Source organism: Falco cherrug, chromosome 3 (genome assembly GCF_023634085.1).
Source record: "Falco cherrug isolate bFalChe1 chromosome 3, bFalChe1.pri, whole genome shotgun sequence".
Classification (NCBI taxonomy): domain Eukaryota; kingdom Metazoa; phylum Chordata; class Aves; order Falconiformes; family Falconidae; genus Falco; species Falco cherrug.
The window spans coordinates 13,101,765-13,123,988 of NC_073699.1; the positions used below are offsets into that span (position 1 = coordinate 13,101,765).

At 44.6% G+C, this 22,224-nt stretch overlaps 1 protein-coding gene across 1 annotated transcript; it reads left to right on the forward strand.

Moving 5' to 3' along the window:
• The first annotated feature begins 12,097 nt into the window (after window positions 1–12,097).
• LOC102048678 (prostate stem cell antigen-like) lies at window positions 12,098–16,260 on the forward strand. Its single transcript, XM_005444473.2, has 3 exons — window positions 12,098–12,196; window positions 14,087–14,191; window positions 15,810–16,260. Exons 1-3 carry the CDS (start codon window positions 12,145–12,147, stop codon window positions 16,019–16,021), a joined length of 369 nt encoding a protein of 122 aa, XP_005444530.1. The 5' UTR covers window positions 12,098–12,144; the 3' UTR covers window positions 16,022–16,260.
• The last annotated feature ends 5,964 nt before the right edge of the window (window positions 16,261–22,224 follow it).

The window sequence follows — 22,224 nt, forward strand, 5'->3', positions numbered from 1 at the left end:
ACTTACAGCAGACCACTCCAATTTCACTTACAGCTCTCTCTTTCTTATCCCAAGGAGTCCAAACCTTACAGTTAAGGCATTCAATTTCTTGTCCCCACCATACATACAATAATTCTTTACACCATATACACTTTAAAACATAAAGAGGTTCACATTCACCCCTCAGATGTTCAAGACAATAACCATACACCAACATTTACAATATACTTAATACAGAGATGTTCTCACATTTCCAGCATAAATGAGTATAACAATTATTAGTAACCTTATCAATTTATTTATTATTTTTTTTTAGTCTTCCGACCAAAACAGAATCAGAGTTCTTCAATATCAGAACAGGTACCAAAAACAGAACAGAATCAGAGTTCTGATATTTCCTTAATATCAGAACAGGTACCAAAACAGAATCAGATGTATACCTGGGATGCTAACTACCCGGTATATGCCATCCTGCATAAGTATACAATGATCTTACGCCTTATGGACAGCTTTACAGATGGACCAGTCCCAGAACAGAATCCAAAACATTATATTCTGGTATATTTTAAACAGTACTATTTGAATAAAGGTAATACCTTTGCTCCATAAGATGGAGTCCTTGTCTGCTCCTGCGGTGATCCAGATGAGACGAGGAGCCCCTCTGGGAAAAATCCCTGGAGGTACCCTAGGGAGTCCCCACTCTCAATGGGTCCCGCAGCAGAGCAGAGCAGGTCCCATCTGGGTTGCCAAATTGATTTGAAGAATCAGTCAGCAACATGCAGGCGGGCGGAGGTTATCTTTATTCAGCAGCGCTGGGTGCGCATGGGGGATCGTGCCACCAAAGTCATGCACACCGAGGGGACTTTTCAGTCCCCACTTTCTTTATACAAGCTACTCATACCTATTCATTAGTTTTCCAAGAAATTGTTTACATATTCATTACAATTCTGAGAATTCATTTACATATCTCCTGCCTGCGCAATGTCCTTGAGGAGTTGTCTCTGCGCAGACTCTGTTCCTCAGTGGCCATGTTTAAAGTCTCCATCTTTGCCACATCGCATGTACAACAGGAATCTAAGACAAAATGTCCCTTCTAAAGGTAACCAACCCAAGGACTTAGCAGTCTGTGCATCTGTCATGTGGCAATAAGGGTCCTTGGACGTTTCCAGACTTTAACTAAACATAGGTGCATCATCCTTTAGATAAGAGGTACAGCATTCACTGTTCACTACCATTGTCCCAAAAAACTTCCGTACAGTTAGAAGTTAGTATGGGCCAGGGACTATTTCCAATAGCTTTGATGCAGTCCTTATACTTTGGAGGGTAAGAAAACTTGCCATATTTGCACAGCAATTTCTTGCTCATTCATCTCAGTGGCAAAAGTAATAATTAAAAAACAAACCCAAAACCAAATAATAAAAAAAAAAAACCCACAAAACAAACCAAACCTTACAAAGATATTTAATTTACTAAGAGAGATATAGGCAATGCTTTTCAAAGCACATGTTTATCACTTTGTCTGTGGAATTTTTTAAGAGGTTGCCATGGCTTCAGGAATGAATGGCCAGAAGAAAACAGCAGACCACATTGCCTCAGTTCCTGCAGAACTTATATTAACCCCACGGGCACCGCTCTGAAAGCAACAACTCACATTTGGCAAAGATCTGCTTTCCAAAAAGGCTTCCAACCTTGAGCTGAAGACCTCAGCAAGAAGATGTACCCATTGGAGCTCATCCAGAGAGAAGTAAAAACAGTCAGCAGTGGTCTAGAAAATGTGGCCAGGGAGGAAAAAGTACCGAGATTTTTTAGACTTGGAGAGAGCAGATATGAGGCTGAAGATAAGCAAAAGTTTTGCAGAGGATATCTTAGCACCAAAAACCACAAAATGCTGAGAAATAGGTGGGAAAAACCCATGAAGACAAGTCTTGCATAAAATACCAGAATGGTGTGAACCCCACCTCTTGGTGATGAAGTCATAAAGCCAAAGTCAGCAAAAATTAGGGGATATTGTGGAAGAAAGCAACCTTTTCTGGCTTTTTCTTTTATGATCTTTACCTGCGTGGCCACTAAGGGTCAATGGCACAGGCAGCACATGAGCCAGATGGGTGCTTTGGTCTGACCAGGGGCAGCAGCCCCACAACTTCGCTGGGTGATTCTCTCTGATGCCTAATCAGTCCTACTGCTGAAAATAACCTCTGCTTATTCATGCTAAAATCATTCCAGTAATTAATATAAAACTAATTCAAGCCAGGCTGCTATGCCCCTGAGAGCACATGACATTGCTTTGTGCAGTGAAGACAAATTAGCCAAGGTCCATCCAATGTGAACCATCCAAATGACTGTCCCTGAACTCCTGACCCTTTTTCTTCCATACAGGGTTTGTGGACCACTGGGGAGGAACAGCACCCATTACCTTTCCTACTACCTCTTTATCTGTTCCCTGGCCAGCATTTTGTATCATCCTTGGTATTATCTTGAAATTCTTGACATTTGCTTTGGTGGTTTTATCCTTTTTGGTTTTTGGGTTGGGTTTGTGGTGGGTGTTTTTTGTCATCTCTTGGATACAGTTCTTACAGTTCCATCAGTCTTAACCTGGTCTATGGAAATATGGCTTATGCAGTTGCATTGCCTGTCCATCCCTCTATCTGTTCACCAGTCTGGCCACGTTTCTGACTAGCTTTCATCCTGCCTAAGTTCAAGCAAACTCAACAAGGCAAAAGTGCTCAAAAGTCTAAACATACACTTGGCATTGTGAAAATCAGTCAAACAGAGGAGAAACACCCAAATGAGTGGTTCCACTAAAGGAATCTTGGCTCCTCAGCCATACTTAGGAGCAGCAGCAGCTGGCCAGTCAGAAAATCCATACACTGAACATGGTGCCTTTCATCCAGCGAAAAAGGAAGGAGTCACAGGAGAGAGCCAAAAGACAGGTAATGATACATAAAGAGGGAACTTAGCATACAGAGGGTCCACGTGCATGGGAAGTTAAGCTTCATCAGTTTTGCTGCTCATCAGAAAAATGCATCCGTTTGGCTGTAAATCTGTCTCCTCCTTTTGGCTCCTGCCAGGTCTGTTTCAGTCCCTGGTACATTCCCATCTCTATCCTTTGGCATCACAGCTTTTGCTGAAGAGGCAGAAGGCAGTTAAGTTGTGCGCTCACTGCAGGGCTGTGGTATTGATTACAAAAAAAAAAAAAATATCTATGCTTCTGGTCTGTGGCATCTCTGAAAAGGTTACAGCCAAGCAGGATGTGCAATTTCTAAAGGTCAAGCAGGGAAAGGGATCACTGACTCCTGCCTGGGCATGTGTGAGGCATGATTTCATTCTAGTGACAAAACCTAAAATGTAACTGCTGGGAACAGCTTTGAGTCATACCATATGACTACTTTCTTTTTCCTTCTTCTTCTTTGGCCCCTTTCAGGTGTGCATCTATTGTTGAGAATCTGACAAAACATAACCGTCTGCAAGGTAGTAGCCTATTTAGGGCTGAGTATCCAAGCTCCCACTGTAGTCAGGAGAGATTTAGCCAACAAATGGAGCTGGGGGGAACAATCTCACCAAATACAGGTGTCAGCTTTAGGATAAGTTGGACAACACCCCAAGCTCTCCTGACCAGACCTCTCTTAAGCATAGAGTGGCCCGGGTGGTACGGCCAGATACAACAACCCAATTGCATCAGCTGAGCTCATCATTAGTGGCTGATGTGGGAAGAATCTCAGAGAATCACTGAATCAGAGTGTGATACAGGCAGTTAAAACCTGGTAATCTGAAGGACACACCAAAGGAAACTTTGAGGATGCAACAAAGAAACTATGAAGTTTACTTTTTTTTTCTTTACAAAGTTTTACAAAGAAACATTACTATGAAGTAATGATTTATTTTTTTTTTCACCTGTACTGATTACTTTGAATACTTAGATACTGGCAGGAGAGGAGGGCAATGCCTGGAGTTAGAAACAATTTAATTCCCATGGTGCTGCTTGCCAAAGAGCCTCCTAGCCAGTACTTAAAACAGGATATAAAGCCAAAATAAAGTCCTCTCTTTAAAGAGCCATGCATATCCACCACATTTAGCAAAGAAACCTTTTCATAATGATTTCAAGAAATTGTGGGTTGATTTTTCAAATCGATTTTCCAGCTAAACAGTTAAAACAAGAGGAAATGACAGATATTAATCAGAATTCCCACTACCTCTCCTGGTTTGTGCTACTCATCTTCTGCTGTCCTAAGCATTGGAGCATTTCATAAAGCAGTCAGGAAAAAAAAATAATGAAACAGTTTTAATAAGAATTTGCCATTCATCAAAATCAAATTACTTCATAACACTGCATCTCGCCAGCCCAATTTGTTTATAATTAGTGAACACAAAGTGGAACAGTTCTAAGAAGAGGGACAAAGACAAGTACAATCTGAATTCCAGTATCTGTGGATAGACCACTTGCTCAAGCAAAGGGAAACATGACTTAAAAGGACTGATTCTGTATCTCCTGCACCTTAATTGCATATCCTAACCCGCAGAGGTTGGCCATTTTAGATTGATCTTGTTCTCTCTACCCAGGTTTGATTGCAAAATCCATCCTGAACTTCAAATAGCTTTATTATTTCTACAAAACCTTTCTTAGTCAACAAAATGGTATTTTGTTGCAGCACTCTCCAAACTATCAAGCTGCAACAAGGTCTTTTACCATCTCATACCAACGTACTCTTCAAGCCGGTCCCTCTGCTACCTTTTCCTCACCTCGTTCAGGAGCTGCTCTCTTCTCTTGCTTCTTCCTCTCTCTGCTTCTTCCTTAGCTGCTCTCTCTTCACTGGCTCTCAACCACTTAACAGAACCAGCCACAGCTGCACCTTATCTACATCGGCCAACCTGATGCCCCTGAAGCCAATCTACAGTTGTATATTATCAATGCTAATTAACCTAGCTTCATTCCCCTACCCCAGGAAAAAATTTATCAACAAATTCACAAGAAGTCACAAGACAGCCCTGACAAATACGTTCCCTCAAGAAAATGCTTTCCCCATACATGAGACCATAAACTGAGCTCCTGTGCTGGTTTCTTCCCCAAGCTGTGTTCAGTACCACCCATGAGTACTGGCCTCAAAATGAGGACAATAAAGGCAGAAAAGGAGAGTTTATGACCTTTGGAAGAAGGGGCAGGCAACTCAGGAGGACGTCATGAGGTTATGCAGGGAGAAAATTAGAAGGGCCAAAGCCCAACTGGAACTTAATCTGGCTACTGCTGTAAAAGACAGTAAAACATGTTTCTATAAATACATTAGCAACAACAGGAGGACCAAGGAAAATCTCCATCCTTTATTGGGTTGAGGGAGGGAACATAGTAACAAAGGCTGGGGAAAAGGCTGAGGTACTTAATGCCTTTTTTGCCTCAGTCTTTAATAGTAATGTTATCCCAAATCTGGGCTCATCACCCAGTGTGCAAGAGCCCATCCACACACAGCTGAGAATTTGCTTATTGCATGTCTGCGCAGAGGTGGGTGTTAAGTGGTGATCCGCAAAGCTAACACACCCAACACAGAGCAGAACTTTTTATACACTTTGAAAGATTGTACAGTCACACTTAATTCTCATTCATTCTTGCAAGTCTCTTCTCCACTTAAAGGTATAGTGTTCTTTATTAAAAGATTGTTCTGTGGGGAGGGGGTTTGGTTAGTAGGGGGCTCTTTGCTCTAGAGTGGTTCTTTTAGAATGCTAATTAGGATAGTTCACACATAGTTCCAGTAAATTTCTCTTCAGTCTCATTAACCTTTTGGTTCTCCTTGAGCTTATCTTGTGCCCCAGCTTGACATATTTATGGTGTCTCTTCCTTCTTCCAAGGCCATGTTTTGTTAACTGTTTCTAAGGATTTAACTAACATTCTCTGTTTTTCAAATTCTCTCTTGATTTTCACTATATATATTTACTCTTTTGGTTTTCCCTCTTTTTTTCTTTTTTTTTTTAAAGTAAATAACTCTTGTATCAGTAAGACCATTTCTTCTCCAAGTACCCAGCCACCTGAGCTGGAAGGCAGGAATGGGGAGCAGAATGAAGCCCCCATAATTCGGGGTGGGGGGTGGGGGTGGGGAATGATTAACCACCTGCTACAGCACTTAGACACACGCAGGTTTATGGGGATGGATGTGATCACCCATGAGTGCTGAGAGAACTGGCAGAAGTGCTCACCAAGCCATTTTCCATCATTTATCAGTGGACCTTCGTGCCAGGGAAGGTTATGGAGCTAATGATCCTGAGGGCCATCATGTGGCATGTACAGGACAACCAGGTGATCAAGGCCAGTCAGCATGAGTTCATGAAAGACAGGTCCTGCTTGGCTAAGCTCATCTCCTTCTATGGCAAGATGACATGCTTAATAGATGAGGGAAAGGCTGTGGATGGTGTCTACCTAGACTTTAACAAAGCCTTTGACACTGTCTCCCACGTCATTCTCCTGGAGAAACTGGCTGCTTATAGCTTGGACATGTGTCCTCTTCACTGGATAAAAATACTGGCTGGATGGCCAGGCCCAAAGAGTGGTGGTGAATGGAGTTAAATCCAGTTGGTGGCCCATCACAAGTGGTGTTCCCCAGGGCTCAGTGCTGGGGCCGGTTCTGTTTAATATCTCTATCAGTGATCTGAAAGTGATCGTCCCCCCGTACTCAGCACTGGTGAGGTCACATCTTGAACCCTGTGTTCAGTTTTGGGCCCATCACTACAAGAAAGACATTGTGGTGCTGGAACGTGTCCAGAGATGGGCAACAAAGCTGGGGAAGGGTCTGGAGCACAAGTCTGATGAGGAGTGGTTGAGGGAATTGGGGTTGATTAGCCCGCAGAAAAGGAGGCTGAGGGGAGACCTTATTGCCCTCTACAACTGCCTGAAAGGAGGTTGTGGTGAGGTGGAGTTGGTCTCTTCTCCCAAGTAACAAGCAATAGGATGAGAGGAGGAAATGGCCTCAGTTTGCAGCAGGGGAGGTTTAGACTGGATATTAGGAAAAATTTGTTAATGGAAGGGTTATCAAACCTTGGAACAGGCTGCCCAGGGAAGTGGTTGGGTGATCATCCCTGGAGGTATTTTAAAGACATTGTAGACCTGATGCTTAGGGACATGGTTTAGTGGTGGACTTGGTAGTCCTGGGTTGATGGTTGGATTCAATGATCTTAAAGTTCTTTTCTAACCTAAATGATATTATAATTCTATGACAAAGGAGGGACCTTAAGTGGTCACGCATTGAGTGCACTGGCACATGAGGAGCAATTGTCCCTGCTGGTCCTGTATGGGGCTTGGTGTTTCCAGCTGTCAGGTCTACCCTTTTTGACCTGCAGCAGCTGGACTGGAAATCTCAAGTGTTTTCCCATCGATATTCTTTGGTCTTTTATAGGGGCCAGAGCAGTTAAAGCATTTTCCTGATGGAATGAAAAGGACGTAGACTAGGAAGCAGTTAAAGTGCTTGAGGGTCCTGGTCTGAGGACTGATGTCGCCCTGTTGTGTGACCTCAGGAAAGTCATGTTTTCGTCTGGTATTTCAAACTACCTTTTGCTACATCTGTCCACAGAAACTGCAACACCTAGTATTCGAGAGGGTGAGGAAGTGTTTTGTAACGGCAGAGCAAGCTGAGAACTACTTTGTGGTCATAGCACAGACTACTTTCCCCACATTTCAGCCAACTCCAAAGCATAGGCATAGGACAATGCACTCCTTTTTTCCTGCAAACAGCTCGGAGATGTGCGAGGCATCGCCAGCAGAAGCTGGCAGGGATCCCACGCTCCGAGTCTTTTACAACCAAAAGCGCTTAGCAATTAGCAAAATAACAAAAAAAATGTCATATGCATTTTTGATGCTCTGAAGTTGCTGAGATTTTAAACAAACAATCTGGGCTTTTCCCACACACCGAGGTCTCTGCACCAGCAACGTAGCAACAGCACCACCGTATGGGAATCTCCAACCCCTACGGCCTTCAGAATCTTGTCCATCTACACTTTGCTCCGCAGACAAGATCAGCACCATGGTGGGATTAATTTGCAGCAATGCATTGATTTCATGGTTGTCAGCAAGAACACGTGTGATGTCAAGGTGAACTTTTTCTTCAAGGCTGGTCAGGCTAGCGTCGGAAATATCAAATCCGGAATGAGGATGTTTGGGTCTGCGCCAGGACTCTTGTAGAAATACTCAAGGTCGAACAGGCTCTTTGCTTATTAAACCTTTATAACGTTTGTTGGTTGTACTTGTTTGCACCCACGGATCTCAAAACATTTCCCTTGTGATGCAGGAGTCATGAGCCTTATTTGTCATTAGAGGAAGAAGAGACACAAAGAAGGGAAGGCATGTGCCAAGGGTCCGTCAGCAGCCCAGTGGCAGAGACCCCACGACTACTCTGTCTTTGCTCAATGTTCTGCTCTTAATGACAGCTCGATTTCTGCTGCTGGACTTCAGAAGGTGTCTCAGGCAGCCTAGCCTTGCCTTCACATGCTCTCAAGCTCACTTGAACAGTAAACCTAGATGTAAATCCTTGTAGTGTAAGCTAGACCATGACATGAACCAAGTGTTAAACATCTACCAATGTAGCAGCTGGAGCCTGTCTGTGCTGGCAGTCAAGGACAGTGCTGGAGCAGCAGGAATCATATTTTCTGCTGCCAGGCAAGCATCATGCCTGTCCATCCCAAGGCGTGTGCAGAGGAGAGTGGAAAACAGCTGGGAGCTCGGTGAGAAATACTTTAGGCTGAGATAGGGGACATACTGTGGCCTTTTGTCACAAGCAGAGCAAATCCTGCCTGTAAACGTACGGTTAGAAGAGGGTGCACAGGACCAGCTACTCTAGCTCCTCCTGACTGCTAGCTATCCATCCATCTCTGTAGATATCTGTGTATCTACTCATTTTTAAATCTTTCTCTCCCCTTATCTATCTGTCTTCCTATCAATCCAATCACATGCCTCATTTAGGAACCATGCTTCCCTTTTACGAATCTGTAATGCTATTTCCCCTACTGCCTTCTAGTGACCCAGTCTCATTTATTCCCCACCCATTCTGACTTGGGACAGCTAATGCTCCTGAGGCTGCTTACATTCCCAGGAACACAGCTGTGCAGCTGTTAGAAATTCCCATTTCAATGCCTAAAAGTGGCCACTAAAATCCCTTATCATACCTCCCACATCGACGCAGCCTGAGTAGATTTGCAGACATCACTGCAGACGTTTACTCACCAGCTCATTCACTGCACATGTACCAAACACCTTCCAGGAGTGGAAAAATCGGGAAGGTTCCCTCTGCAGCCCATTGCAACCTCCACACAAGTACTTCAGAACATTCTGAGAAGGAGCTGCAAGCCATGTTCATGCTGACCAAGCAACACAGTCACTTCTCTTCAGGGCCAGGCAGCCTTGCAGAAAGGCTCCTCTTGTTCTTGCACTTAATTCTGGCTTGAACTAAAGCATCCAAGAAGGTGTTAGACCTCTGAGCTCAAAGGCTGGATACTCTGCAGGATTCTCTGATGATCCAGCTCTTTCAAGGACTACAATTCATTCAGGAGCTTGGATGGGTGCGTGGAACTTCATCTTAGTTTCCTCTTTGCCAGGTTCGGTTCTGGGTTTGGTTTTTTTGTTTGTTCATTGTTTTTTTTCTCTTTTATTCATAAAAGACATCCCCACAAAAAAGGCAGTCTGCGATTGAAGTCTTAATACGTTATCTTTGTCATCTTGCAGGCTTCCCTACAGACTCTTCAGACCACCTAACAAAATGGTTGCCACAGCTCAGGAAGTAGAAGCAACTTTCTTTTGCCTTCAGAGACACTCAGTACCTCTGTCCAGACTTCCCAGGCACCTTTGCACCTGTTGCCCCTTTTGTCCTCAGATTTCCAGCTCATGCCCACCACAGTTATGCAGCGCCTCAATACGATCTGTGACACCCTGCTGTGTACCACAATCAGCCAGCACCTTCCCAGCCTGACACCAGGCAGGTGACCAGGGCAGAGCAAATAATCAAGTCCTCTTTCCCTCCCTCCTCAAAAGAAAGCTCCATACGTATCTATCAGGAATCTGCAGTGACAGCATGGAATAGTATTAAAAAAAAAAGACAAACCCACAAGTGATTTGTAGACATTCTTAGATTCCCAGGGGAAATAGATGGTCTTTTTCATGCGGTTAGACAAACTGGGGATTTTATAACATCAGGAAAATAAAAAAACACCATGCACTCACAATCCTATGGACAACTGCATGTAAATGTGTGTGTAATAATTATAACAGGGCACGTCTGCCATCTTCAGGAGTCAAACAGGAGCTGCACACCAATGTTCAAAAAAAACAGCTTTGTTTTTTCCCAGAGTTGTGGGAAGCAACAACTGGTGTAAGGATCCAGGAATTTCTGGGCTCTCACACAGCCTGGGGCTGCAGCCAAGCAGGACTGGGGCAGGGACAGACTCTGAGCTGTGTGCCCCTCTTTCACAGCACCATGGGTCCTGGTCTTCACTGGCAGCGCTGATACTGTTAGAAAAAGAATAAAAGGAAATACTAGTGCTAGGAGGGTTAGACTGGCAGCAAGTCAGGCTGCTGAGGATGAAAAGAGCACTCCCTCGTGTTTATCGGTGAGCTGTTCAAAGAAGAAATACTTAATTCACGGCCTGGGTGGATTTGATGGGGTAACCATCAGACTTTCCCCTTGTCCCTATTCCTCCCTAACACAAGGAACCAAACCCTACAGGGGAAATCACTGGGGATTTAAAAAGTAGCCTTAAATATCTCTGAATAAGGAACAGCAGATTTTGAGAACCTTGGTTATAAGTGAAATGATCTGAAAAAATGTGATGAAGCAAAAGTCAATAGATGCAGAAAGAATGCATTGGCTTGGTTTTGTTTGGTTTTTTTCTTTTTAAACAGAAGTTCAAGAGTCCAAGGGGAAGCACTTAAGATATCCACAGAAGAAATACGTTTTGCAAAATCACCCCCTCACCAAATTCTCCACTGGTGTAAATCAGGGAAATGTCATTAACTTCAGCAGACTTAGTCCAGCTGACCCTCCATTACTCATCCCACAGCCAATGATCAAGAGCAATGATCCAGCAACACACCAGCACACCTTCCTTTCAATTTGAAATAGTACCTGGTGTCCCAAGAGCTAAACTGCGTGAGACCAGATCTGTGAAGGCTATTACTGCAAAGTGCTAAGTTCCTGAAATTTCAGAAAAACCCTAAATAAAGCAAGAAACCATGGCAAATAGAATTTGGCAGAAAGGCCTGTTTTATTTCACACCAGTGTGTACTGAGAAGTGGTCAAAGGATGTGAGGAATGGGAGAGATCTTCAATCAACGCACAAAAGCAAACATTTGCACTTCACTTTGGAATGTGGCTGAACTCACCCTCATCTCTGAGAAGTGGCATTTCTGTGACAAGCCTGAATTGTTTACAGTACAAGCTGATGTGGGTTGAAGTGTCAAAACTGCACCCAGCCTATAGTGGAGAGACCGCCAGCTAAAGAGAAGCATGCCGTGGTACAGACATAGCAGATAAAAACAATACCAAACAAAACCATCAAAAAGTCCCTTTGGTTTCAAGACACATAAAAAAAAATTAATTGGACATTGCCTTTTATTAGACTACAGATAATACAGATAATAATAAAGGCAAATAAGCACTTGGATACCTGAAAGAGGCCAAAGCACTGTAATATGCCCACATACCTTGCAGCCACATGCCACAAGTGCCACAGAGGGACTCACACATGCAGATAAATCGCTGAAGATGTTTATTAAAAGAACATTTCGTCCTTGATTTAAATACAACAGCTCCACTCAGGATAGTAATGGGAGTGGAGAGCCCTGTTCACAGGGTGCAACCGCAGCCTCACTGGCTCCGGTGAAATGCGTAAGGCCAGCCTTGTTCTAAAGAATTTGGATTTTTTTCCACCCATATGAACACTTTGCCCAAGGGTAGGAGGGGAGGATGTAGTGGCTGAGGGGACCTGCTGGTAGCTCTGAAAGTTGCAGTCAGGTAGGAGAGGCACTTAACACAAATACCACCACCACAAACCAAGCCCTTCCTTGGTCCAGTGGGCAGCCTCGCTCAAGTGCCTTCACAGATTGACCTACTGGGCATGCCCAATTGTCACCTCCCACATTATATAAACTGCCCCGCAAGGGGAAAAAAAAAACGTATTCACCACAAGAGAGGCTGTTCCAAAATGAAGATTTTCCTTGTCCTCCTGCTAGGAGCAGTTCTGTGCTTGGACTCAGGTAAGACAGCATGGAGAGTCTGTCCCACATCCCCTCCAGCAGATCTTCAGTTGGGAGAAAAAACTAATGATGGGGTTTGGCAGTGAGGAAAGAAATGCTGACATAGTTGTCGTATGAAGACATTTGCTTTTTGATAGGATGTCCTGGGTGTTGCATGGAAAAAATGCAGCCCCACCCTGCTGATGGTGTGATCCTAGTGCTGGGCAGAGCAGCTCCCAAGAAAGATAAATCCTATAGAAAACTGAACATAGTTGAAATCAAAGTTATTTAAGCCAAACGATATAGTTATGTGTATGTAGGGTTTTTTTTAAGTGGGGTGGGAGGATTAATTTTCTTCTTCCCAGGCTATCAAAATTGCAACATTTCTGCAAAGGTAAGTTTTGTTCCAACTTGTTTTCTGAGTCTTCATTTCAGAAGTGGCCCCACAAATTGTCAGAATTTTAATGGGACAGAAAAAGGCAGAATGCCATGGCATGTTATTTTATAAACTGGATGGGTGGAATTTGGACACCATCAGGTTTTTCTAACCTCCATGGGAAGAAGCGGTTTTAAGTGAGCTCTTCCCTATTTACCAGACAACAGAAGAAGCAGATCTGAGCAGAAATGTTTCTCAGCAGAAGATGCTGAAGAACAGGCTGGGAAGGGTCTTGTACAGTCCTGGCCAGACCTTTTCCTCTGCCAGATTCCATTAGAGTGCTCTGAAGTTTAACTGTCATTGCATTAAATGTGAAAGCAGAGTATAGCATTACAGGCAAACTGGGGTTTGGCTCCTTGCCTCTATGGCTACATCAGTCATTTGTACCAGAATGGCTTGGACAGAGGGAGACCAAGTGCCTCAAATCACTTCTTGTTCCTGCTCTGAATAACACTGATTTCTAAATAGGGCTTTTCTGTGTCCTAGAAGAGTATTTTAGGCATTAGGGTATTGACTTGAGGTATTCATGATACAAGCCTGGTGGTCATGAGTTTAAAGTACGTACATATCTATATATCTGTACATTAACTCTCACACTTGCAAGGCTCCACTGATGCCCTGGGGCACAGGTGGGTAATAGGAACAGGTAATTGCACAATGCTTTCACTCCTCTGGGGAATATTTTTAATCATGGCTAGACACCTGTAAGCTGCAATGTTTATTCTGCCTTTGCTTGATGGGCATAGCAGCACAGCAGATGTTAACAGCACTGACTTGTATCCCCCATAGAGTGGCATGTCCATAAGGGGCTGGAAACACGTGGTGACCTGAATTTCAGAGGGAGGTGAAAGCCATGTTTTCACCTTGCTTTTTAAGAGGGGGTGATGGAGAGAACATGCCACAGGCTGGTCAAACTGAGACAACAGGCTGGAAGAGACCTTGCAAATGGCCTACTCCATCCCACCTTCACCCCCTCTTCCCTCTGGGCTTTCCTTCTTTCATCCAACCCTGGCAATGCCTCAGCATAAGGCTCAGAAGCAGACAAAAAATATCAGCCTGTCCTCCTGGGGGCTTCATGCCTTCATCTCAGTTCAGGAGGTGTGAATATCACCAAGAGCTTGTTCCAGACAGGAACGGAGATAGGCATCCCAAACACAGAGGAAGAAGTATTTGGGAAGCCCTTCCTATTGACTGATGAGACCAGTCAATGAGACCAGCTATCCAGCTGGTCTCTTTTTGCTCCCTCGCTGCAATGTCTGCAGCTGAAACATCTTCAGCACCTGCAAAACTTGACCCTCACTCCAAGCAAGCATACTATTCTCTAGCAAAACCAGAAAAAAACATTGTTTTCCCAATAACAGAGGTGCTGTCTTCCCTTGAGGACCCACAGGAATGGTCCTGTTTCCCAGTGCAAGCCCTAAGTCGAGTTCCCTGGAGAGCTTCAATTTCTTATAACCCTTCCTGGTCTTTTTCAGGTTCTTCTTTGCAGTGTTACAGCTGCACATGGCAGCTGAGAAACTCCAACTGTCAGAAGAAAGTGGACTGCAAGACTACGGAAATGTGCAAGACAGATGTGATCAGTAAGGCAAAGTAGGGGTGGGCAATATCTTAGTCATGACGTTAGAGCCAGGTGTGGTCCGAGCCTCAGGTGTCCAAGCCTGATTCTAGATATACCAGCTGGTGTGGGCCAGCAAAGCTCAGTGTGCAGCAGGAAGAGAAAAGCCGTCTTGGAAGAAAAGGTGATAAGGGAGGTTTCAGATGACTTTCATGTTAAGTAGAAATGACAGAAGAAAAATGTTTATCCCTTAGTGATAGCTGGTCTTCTGGTAATGATGCTGGCTGTCACCAAGTCCTCTCCCCACACTGACAATGAAGGTGTGATTAGAGTCATATTAACATGAGCACGCTGTACCCCATAAATTCCTCGGTGTTTGCCACTAGATCATGCTAAAAACTGAGCAATATGGCCAGTACAATGCCAGTACCGGGAAAGAATCTCAAGAGGGTGCAGCTGCATTTGACATTGCAAATACCTACAAATGTCTCTCACCTGTACAAAATTAGGTTTATTTCTCTTTAATAACACCAAAACTAATTTTTTTTCAAGGGCAATAGTTAAGTTTATGGCTTTGAAAAAAAAATGGAACATGAATTAAAATGTGAGGGGCTGAGTCTGGTGAAAACTAGTCATGAAGTTAGGAGCATTCAATGACAGAGCTGACTTTAGGTGAATTCAGTGAAAAGGACATAGTTTCACCTAGGCCCATCTACAGCCAGCTCTGAATGCAGCCATCTGTGTGTCTCTGGGTAAACTCCTTTAACAGATTATGACTTAATTCTCCCATTATAGATTGGGCAAAAAAATGTTTGCCTTGTCCAGATCTGTGGTGACAGCTCAGTTGCTCTTAGAGCTGGGGCACAAACCCCATCACTGGCATGCCCAAACTTGTATCTAATAGGCAGTAAACGTAATACTTCCAGTAGCTATTGTTCTTGTTGGAAATTAAGCAAACCCATGACCATGCATTCACATGCAGGAGAGCAAACACATTGTATAATCCCCTGGCCCTATACACTGAATTTGCATCTGTCAAAGGCTTGGTGTCCAGAATAGGTGGTGCAAGATCAGGAGATCTCACGCAGACTGTAATCTGCTGGTAACCAGAGGTTACTCAGTATCAACCAGCCACAGAAAAAAAGGCTGTGCCTCTCAGAAACAAATCAAACAATAGCTCTTTCATCTGTGAAATGGGGATAGCCATGTTTCCATAACTTCCCTGGGTGTTCAAAGTCTCTGTGCAACGAAGATATATGGGATACGAGGAAAGATTACCCACATGCTTGCTCCTCATCCATTAGTAGCTTAGGCTCCCCTGGGGAGGTGTCAATGGCTACTTTCATTATTAATTAAATTATTAGAATTTCTGTAGTTGGTGCTGGTTTAGAAACCCCCGAGAACTGTGCTGTGGAGTACACTGCCTTAAGCAAACACCTGTGGCTGAAACTCTTCCCCCACTGCTGACAAACTGACACCTCAAAAATACAACGTGCTAGAGTAAACCATGCAGCTGTTTGGAACCACTCATGCTTTTTTTTCCAAGTGAGCTCAGATAAGAATAACATCTCATTATTCAGTTCCATGAAGCTTTGCTTGCCTTGCCTTGAGTCCATGTAGTAATGGTCCTACTTTCCTTCCAGAGATCATAGGGTTCATCAAAATCATCAACAAGGGCTGCGACTCGTCATGTAGTGAGTCCTATCAGGACTTCAGCAGAGGCAGCAGGAATATCTCCTGCTGCAGCAGCGACCTCTGCAATGCCAATGCAGCAGGCAGTGTGAGGTGCAGCTATGGGATGGCAGCAGGGATAGCAGCCAGCGTGCTCTGGACCTTCCTGAACATCAGACTGTGAGGACCAAAGAGGAATTCCATGACCTCAAAAGTCTTGGAGCACCCCGCCTGTAACAGAAATTGTAACTGAGAGCAATGGTGGTTTGTTGGGCACGTCGCATCCCTGGAGCTGATGGTAGATCTTTGCCGTATGATAGCTTCTTTATTACTGTTATTGTATTGTTGTAGTGTTACCAGATAAGAAAACATGTGTTCATACTATCTGCATAACGCCTAAAATATACTTATTTCTGAAGCAAGTGTGAGCGTGTTACCTGCATATCACTTAGTCATGTACTTCTGCACCCAGCAGCAACTGCAGGTAGGTGTGTTGCATGTCTGGCCAATGTTTGGTCTTGGCCATTGCTGTGTAATGATGGTATGTGCTGAGAGGTGCCATCACAGAGCAGAACAGAGGTGGCAACTGTACCTCTAAAGCTTGAGGGGCTCTGGCCTATGACAAACTGTGGAGGGCACATACCCCAAGGAAGCCCGTGAAGAGCAATCACACCTGAAGGGGAACTTGCTTGTGACCTAAAGAGCCTGGGACCCTGCACCTAGTTAGCTACCATACCAGACAAAAACAGTGCTCACCTTCCCTGCCACATGTGCATACAGGCATTCATACACCTACGAATAGCTGTACATCCCTGAGAGAGTAGGCAGGACTGCACATCCAGGTAGCTGGAGCACCATGCTGGGGAATAACCATTGCATTGAAGTGGAAAGGATGTCTCCATGGTGTCTTGGTCAACCACTCCAGTTCTGGGATTGCCAGTCTCCATCCTGGCCATAGTGGCATCCTTTGAAGGACCCATCTCCCACAGGCAGGTTCTCAAGCTTTTGTCTCCAAATTCCTCCTTGATCCATTCCACATACCACAGCCTGGAAAACAGGCCCTGTCACAAGGTTGAAGAGGTGTTTACCTTTCAGAGAAGGTGGTGTTGCCTAGCAGATTAGGGAGAGTGGAGAAAGTAAACATCAGAGCTCGCATTTTCCCTTCTGGGTACCTTGTTGTGGAGGTGAGCACACACCTGTGGGCACACACCCACTTCAACCCCCAGGTGAGACACAGTCAGTGAGAGATGGGGAGGAAGGCAGTGTGGGGTTAAAAGACGAAGAAAAGCAGGAGTAGGGGAGGTAGAGAAAGGCACAGGGCTGACTTCTCCTGAGGTGCTCTCAAGGACAGGGCTGGGGGTGCTGAAGAGTAGGGTGAGATTGGTGTTTCCTGCAGATTTTTTTAAGATCATGAGGATACCCACAGAGTCATTTATTCCCTTCCTTGTAATAGGAATTTCCCTTCACCCACTGATCTTTCCCCCTTCCTCGAAGTCCCTGCTGAAGCCAGAGTGGCTTTCTCTGCTCATCACAGGTAGAAGATTTGGGTCACATCTGAGGAAGGAGAAGCTTAGTGCAGTCTCTGGCACTGGTGCAATCATCATGTTTTGACCATCTTTACTGGTGTAATGAATGTGGCAATCATACAAGATCTGAATATGGAAAACCATTTCAAGGCCTCTCTGTTGCTGATACCAATGAGGTGTTTGTGTGCAAGGAAGACTGGGTTTAACATCTCTTTCATACAGTTATAGCCCCTCTCCATACTTACAGATTCTAAATTAGTTTGCCTTCTCCAGATAGCTTATTTTATGGATATAAGCTTGGGTGTTCCCACCTTGCATTGGGAGATCCTGTACAGTGTTTGGCAAAGGCAGCAGAGAAAGTGCCATACAAAGCTGCCTGAAAGAAACTCTCAAATAAAGCCTCCAAGCAACATATATATGAAGAGACCTAAAAAACAAGGTAGAAAACTGTGTTCCATGTGCTTCCTCCCAATATACAACAAAAGAAGACGAGGCTGGTGTCAGCAGAGTGTACAGATGGGCCTGGGAGAGCCCTGTATGAGAGTGACAAGACAGGGTGGACCCATGAAGTCAAGGAGCTGTGAAGTCAGGACAGCAGTGGGTGGAGGACTAAAAGGGGAGGGAGATTGGCCAAGAGCCCCATTAATCCACTTTCATACCCTAAGAACTGTTGGAGCTGCAAAGGATGTGCAGCCACAGGCTGAAATAACAAAGAAGCATTTACCTGGATGGAGATGAGTCATCTGGGGGACCCATAGCCATGGGACAAGGGCCAGCATCAAATTTTGGATTAAGTCAATGGGATGTCAGAAGATAATTACACTGTTATTGTGAAAGAGAAACGTATATAAATCCTTGGGAGGCAAAGGATTACCAAGCTGCTAATTGTGGGAAGCAAGGAAGGGGTTTCCCCGAAGGGAAATCCGTAATGAATCACCATCCTCATATGAGTTGATTCTGGTTATTGGGAGGGAGGATATAAGATATAGGACATGTGGGTGATTATCCTGGCTTTTGCAAACCCCCTGAACCTTAGTAACTGAAAAGGGGGCTCATCCAGCTGTACAACTCCTAGCCAGGCTGTTTTCTGCATGGGTAACCAGCTCTGTGACCTCTCCAGTCCAGGGGCTCATCTTCTTGCACTGTAAGAAGGTCCCTGACACACAACTGCCTTTTGCCCACTTTCTGAAACAATTCTCAGGCATTCAAGCATGTCCACATCCAGTGGCCTTTCTCAACAAGCAGTTTGGCTACAATGGCCCTTTCTGGAGCCTGGGAATTCAGCTGTACAAAAATGGCTAAAGCACCAAAGCCATTGAAGTCCCCACAGACATTGGATGAGACACAGCCTCTTCTGGCTTCTTGAAAGGTCAAACACATTTATCCCTGAAAATAAGAGAGGGGTCAAAAGTCTTTAGCATGAGTGGGGGCTGCTTAGCTGGGTTATAACATGTCGGTCTCATGTGGCAGCGACATCTGCTTGCTGGAGCTCGGTATTCAGGAGTCTCTTGCTGGAGCCAAGAGGGGACTTTCTCTTGCTCTGGTGGTTGAGACCTGATGTCTAGACCCTTACAGGCCGAAGGGACAATTCTTCCTCCCTGTACATATTCTAGAAGGAGTCTGTGACTCTGGAAGGAGTCCGTGATTCTCCTCTGGATTTATCTGGAGATATATCCTCCCTGTGGATATATCTGGAGGTTTTGCCTGCAGTGCTGGAGGTCATGAGGCTGAGATAGCTTGGGGAAGGTGCAACTGGGAGAGGCCATGACTGGGACAGACACAGTAGCCCCTGCAGGCACAGTGTGGCACCAACCACTGCTGCTTGATGGGTGCCTGGCATGGCACTTGCAATAGCATAAAACTTCACTGTCCATTCAGGTCACTGACAGACAGCCTCAAAAACAACCCTCTAAATTCTGGGAAGTGTTAGGAGGTGTCAAACTGGGGCGGATAAATGACTCAGCTGCGGTTCAGAACGTGGGCTGGGCCAGGGCAGGACCAGGAAGAGGACTGATTTCCCAAGTGCTGCAACTGCACATTGACAGAAAGGCTGACCTACCCTCCTGCCTTGTAAACCCCTAACAAACATCAACAGGGCTCAGTCCCTCCTGCTCTGATCTGCACCCCCAGTTCAGCAGCATGCTCTGTTGGTACAGGTGATCTGACATCATGCAACTATGCAAGCCCTGGTGAAAGGTTGATTTACTCTCTGGGTGCTGAAAAAAAGGCCAAAAAGCTGTTTTCTGGGTGACACAACTTTTATTTTAAAAACAAGTTTTCTTTTTTACCCAGGTAAGTTGTGTCTTGACATTGCTAGCTGAGCAGTTTTATCAGTTCTATCTTCTCCGCACTTGTCAAAAGGCCTAAAATTGAGGACAGGCTCTTTAAGCAACTCAATCCATCATGTATGCAAGAGATTTCTATTCCTCCAGGATCAAACTGCAGTTCATTTATTTAAATAATAAATAGCTGGACAATAAAATAGATGGTTTCTTCTTTTCAAGGGTAGCAGCTGCACTTTTCCAAAGGCTGCAGTTGTATTGGGGACTGAATGTAAACATTCATATCTCCAGTGAGGCTACCTCTTGCAGATGGGAAAAGCAACACGGTTCTGATCTAGAGTAACTGCTGTGGTACGATTTTTATGGTAGGAAACGTTACAGATATACATTCAGAATAAAAGTGTTGCTTATATAATTGTTACGATGCTGTATTTGCTACTGGTCGTATTAGCTAGTATTCATTGCCTCTGTGCATAGGGATTAGGGCATACAGTATTTCCCATGGCTCAGCAGAAGTTATACCCAGTGCCTGTACCTGGCCTGAAAAATGTCACCAAGGTCCCCTGAATTCAAGCCAATTTGTGGCAGCCGGTCAAAAACATTTGATCGCACTGGAGAAAGTCTCTGGGGCAGAGAGGCCAGATGAGCTGGCTTTTAAGGACCAGAAGTTCTTTGCTGTGCTTCACTTTTCCTTTGTGGCCTGGGGCAAGTTACACAGCACCTCCATACCTCTGCCTTGTACAGATGCTATCAGGTCCAATACATTGAAAGATGCTCAGATAGTGATTTTAATGGGGCCAGGAGAGAGACTTAGGCTAAAAATAAGCTCAAATAGAGTCAGCTAGCATAACAGAGCTGGGGAAGGATTACCCGCTAACAACCCACCCTGCACAGCCACATTCCTGCTCTGAATTATTCATATACTGTTGTGCAATGAGGCTTTTTGTGGTCCAAATAGACTGGAAAGAGAGCCTGCAGTTAGCTCTGCTCTTCCAGCTATTAAGCCACTGGAAAGTCACTAAAAACAATCAAAAGACCTGCCCTTTGATTGCAGAACTTCCCTAAAGTAACTGTACCCATCACTCAACCAGGGCAAGGCTGGCTGAACGAGGCTGATGAAGCCAAGTTCGTTCCATGCCATCTTGATTAATCCCACTCCCATTCTGCCACTTGACAACTCTGTGTGGCAAAGAAATCCCTTGCTAGCTCATTTCTGACCTTACCTTGAGCTCTATTAATGTCATTCAAAGCTCAATCACAGAACTCTTTGCAAATCAGATGCTGCACCCATGACTACTCTGATGATGTTCCCAATTGACAGTTCCCATTGCAGCCCTGACCTCCTCCCTATATGGCTTCTCTGATTTCTTATCCACAAGCCCATATTATGGGAGCATTACCTTACGAAGTCACCAGCTTGTTAAAATACCTCTCACTATGTGTCTGTACCAGAATTTGTATATACTAGCTGTGTTCATCACTCACACTGAAATAGCCTTTATCCCCTTCACGGGCTTGTGTTCACCTCTGTCGGTGCTTCCCCATGTGAATCACTTAACGACACCATGACCCAGCCCTGGACCCTTTCACAACTCTGCTGGTGGCCCTCCATGGCTGGGGTAGTTTGACTACCTCCATATACCTCTCCGTCAATGGAGATGACAGGTATGGGGCTAAGTCAGGAAAAGAAAATGTTTTGCTTCTTTCTCTCTTGTTATTTTCATTAGAGATTCAATCTGGCCTGGAGGGAATTTGTGGAATGAGGACTTCACCCTGGACAAGTAAGTGAAAGTGGAGCGATGGGCAGGGAGGGGACTTGTTTTCATCAGGGGTCACTACATGTTGAGTATTTACAGGGACCCACCTGTCTTCCTGGGTGGCTGCGTGGTGCCACACGCACAGGTGCCTTCTGTCCAGACTAGTTGAGTCATCCACTCTGGACTTGCATTCAGCTGCTTTAAACTTGCTTTCTGCAATGCAGCAAAGGTAGCATGTTTGCCTGCTCTCACAGACAAATTTAAGAGAAAATGATGTAATCTCTGCCTCTAACATCCAATGTTTCTGTAGTGAAGAGAAAAGCATTCATCCTCCTTAAAATACTGACATTCAGCCAGAGACTGTTTTTTTTTAACACTCACTCAACTGTCATAATTAAGAAAAGACGAAGGTGTGGCTAAAGTTTCAAATAGTCAGTTGAGATACATCTGACCTATTCAGTCCCTCTGCACAATAAATGAGCTTTATAAAAATAAAGTTAGACTTGACAGAAGAATTTGACTATTCAAAGTTTAAATGGGAACATTTAAAATAAAACAATTAAGTAAACAACCCTCTCTGCTCTTTCTCTTGATGCCATAGAGTCAGAGAATGGAAATCCTTTTCCAAGAGTGTAGTGCTCATGTGCAGTCACTGCTTCTGGACTGGCTCCAGTTGCCTTGTGGTAAGATGGCAGAGCATTTCACAACAGTTCTCACACCCATGTACCATCAAAGGAGACAGCTGTTTCCCTGCCCTTCATAATCCCATGCAGTTAATTCCTCTTTTTGCTGTTTTCGCAGCAAATACTCTGCTATGAAGTA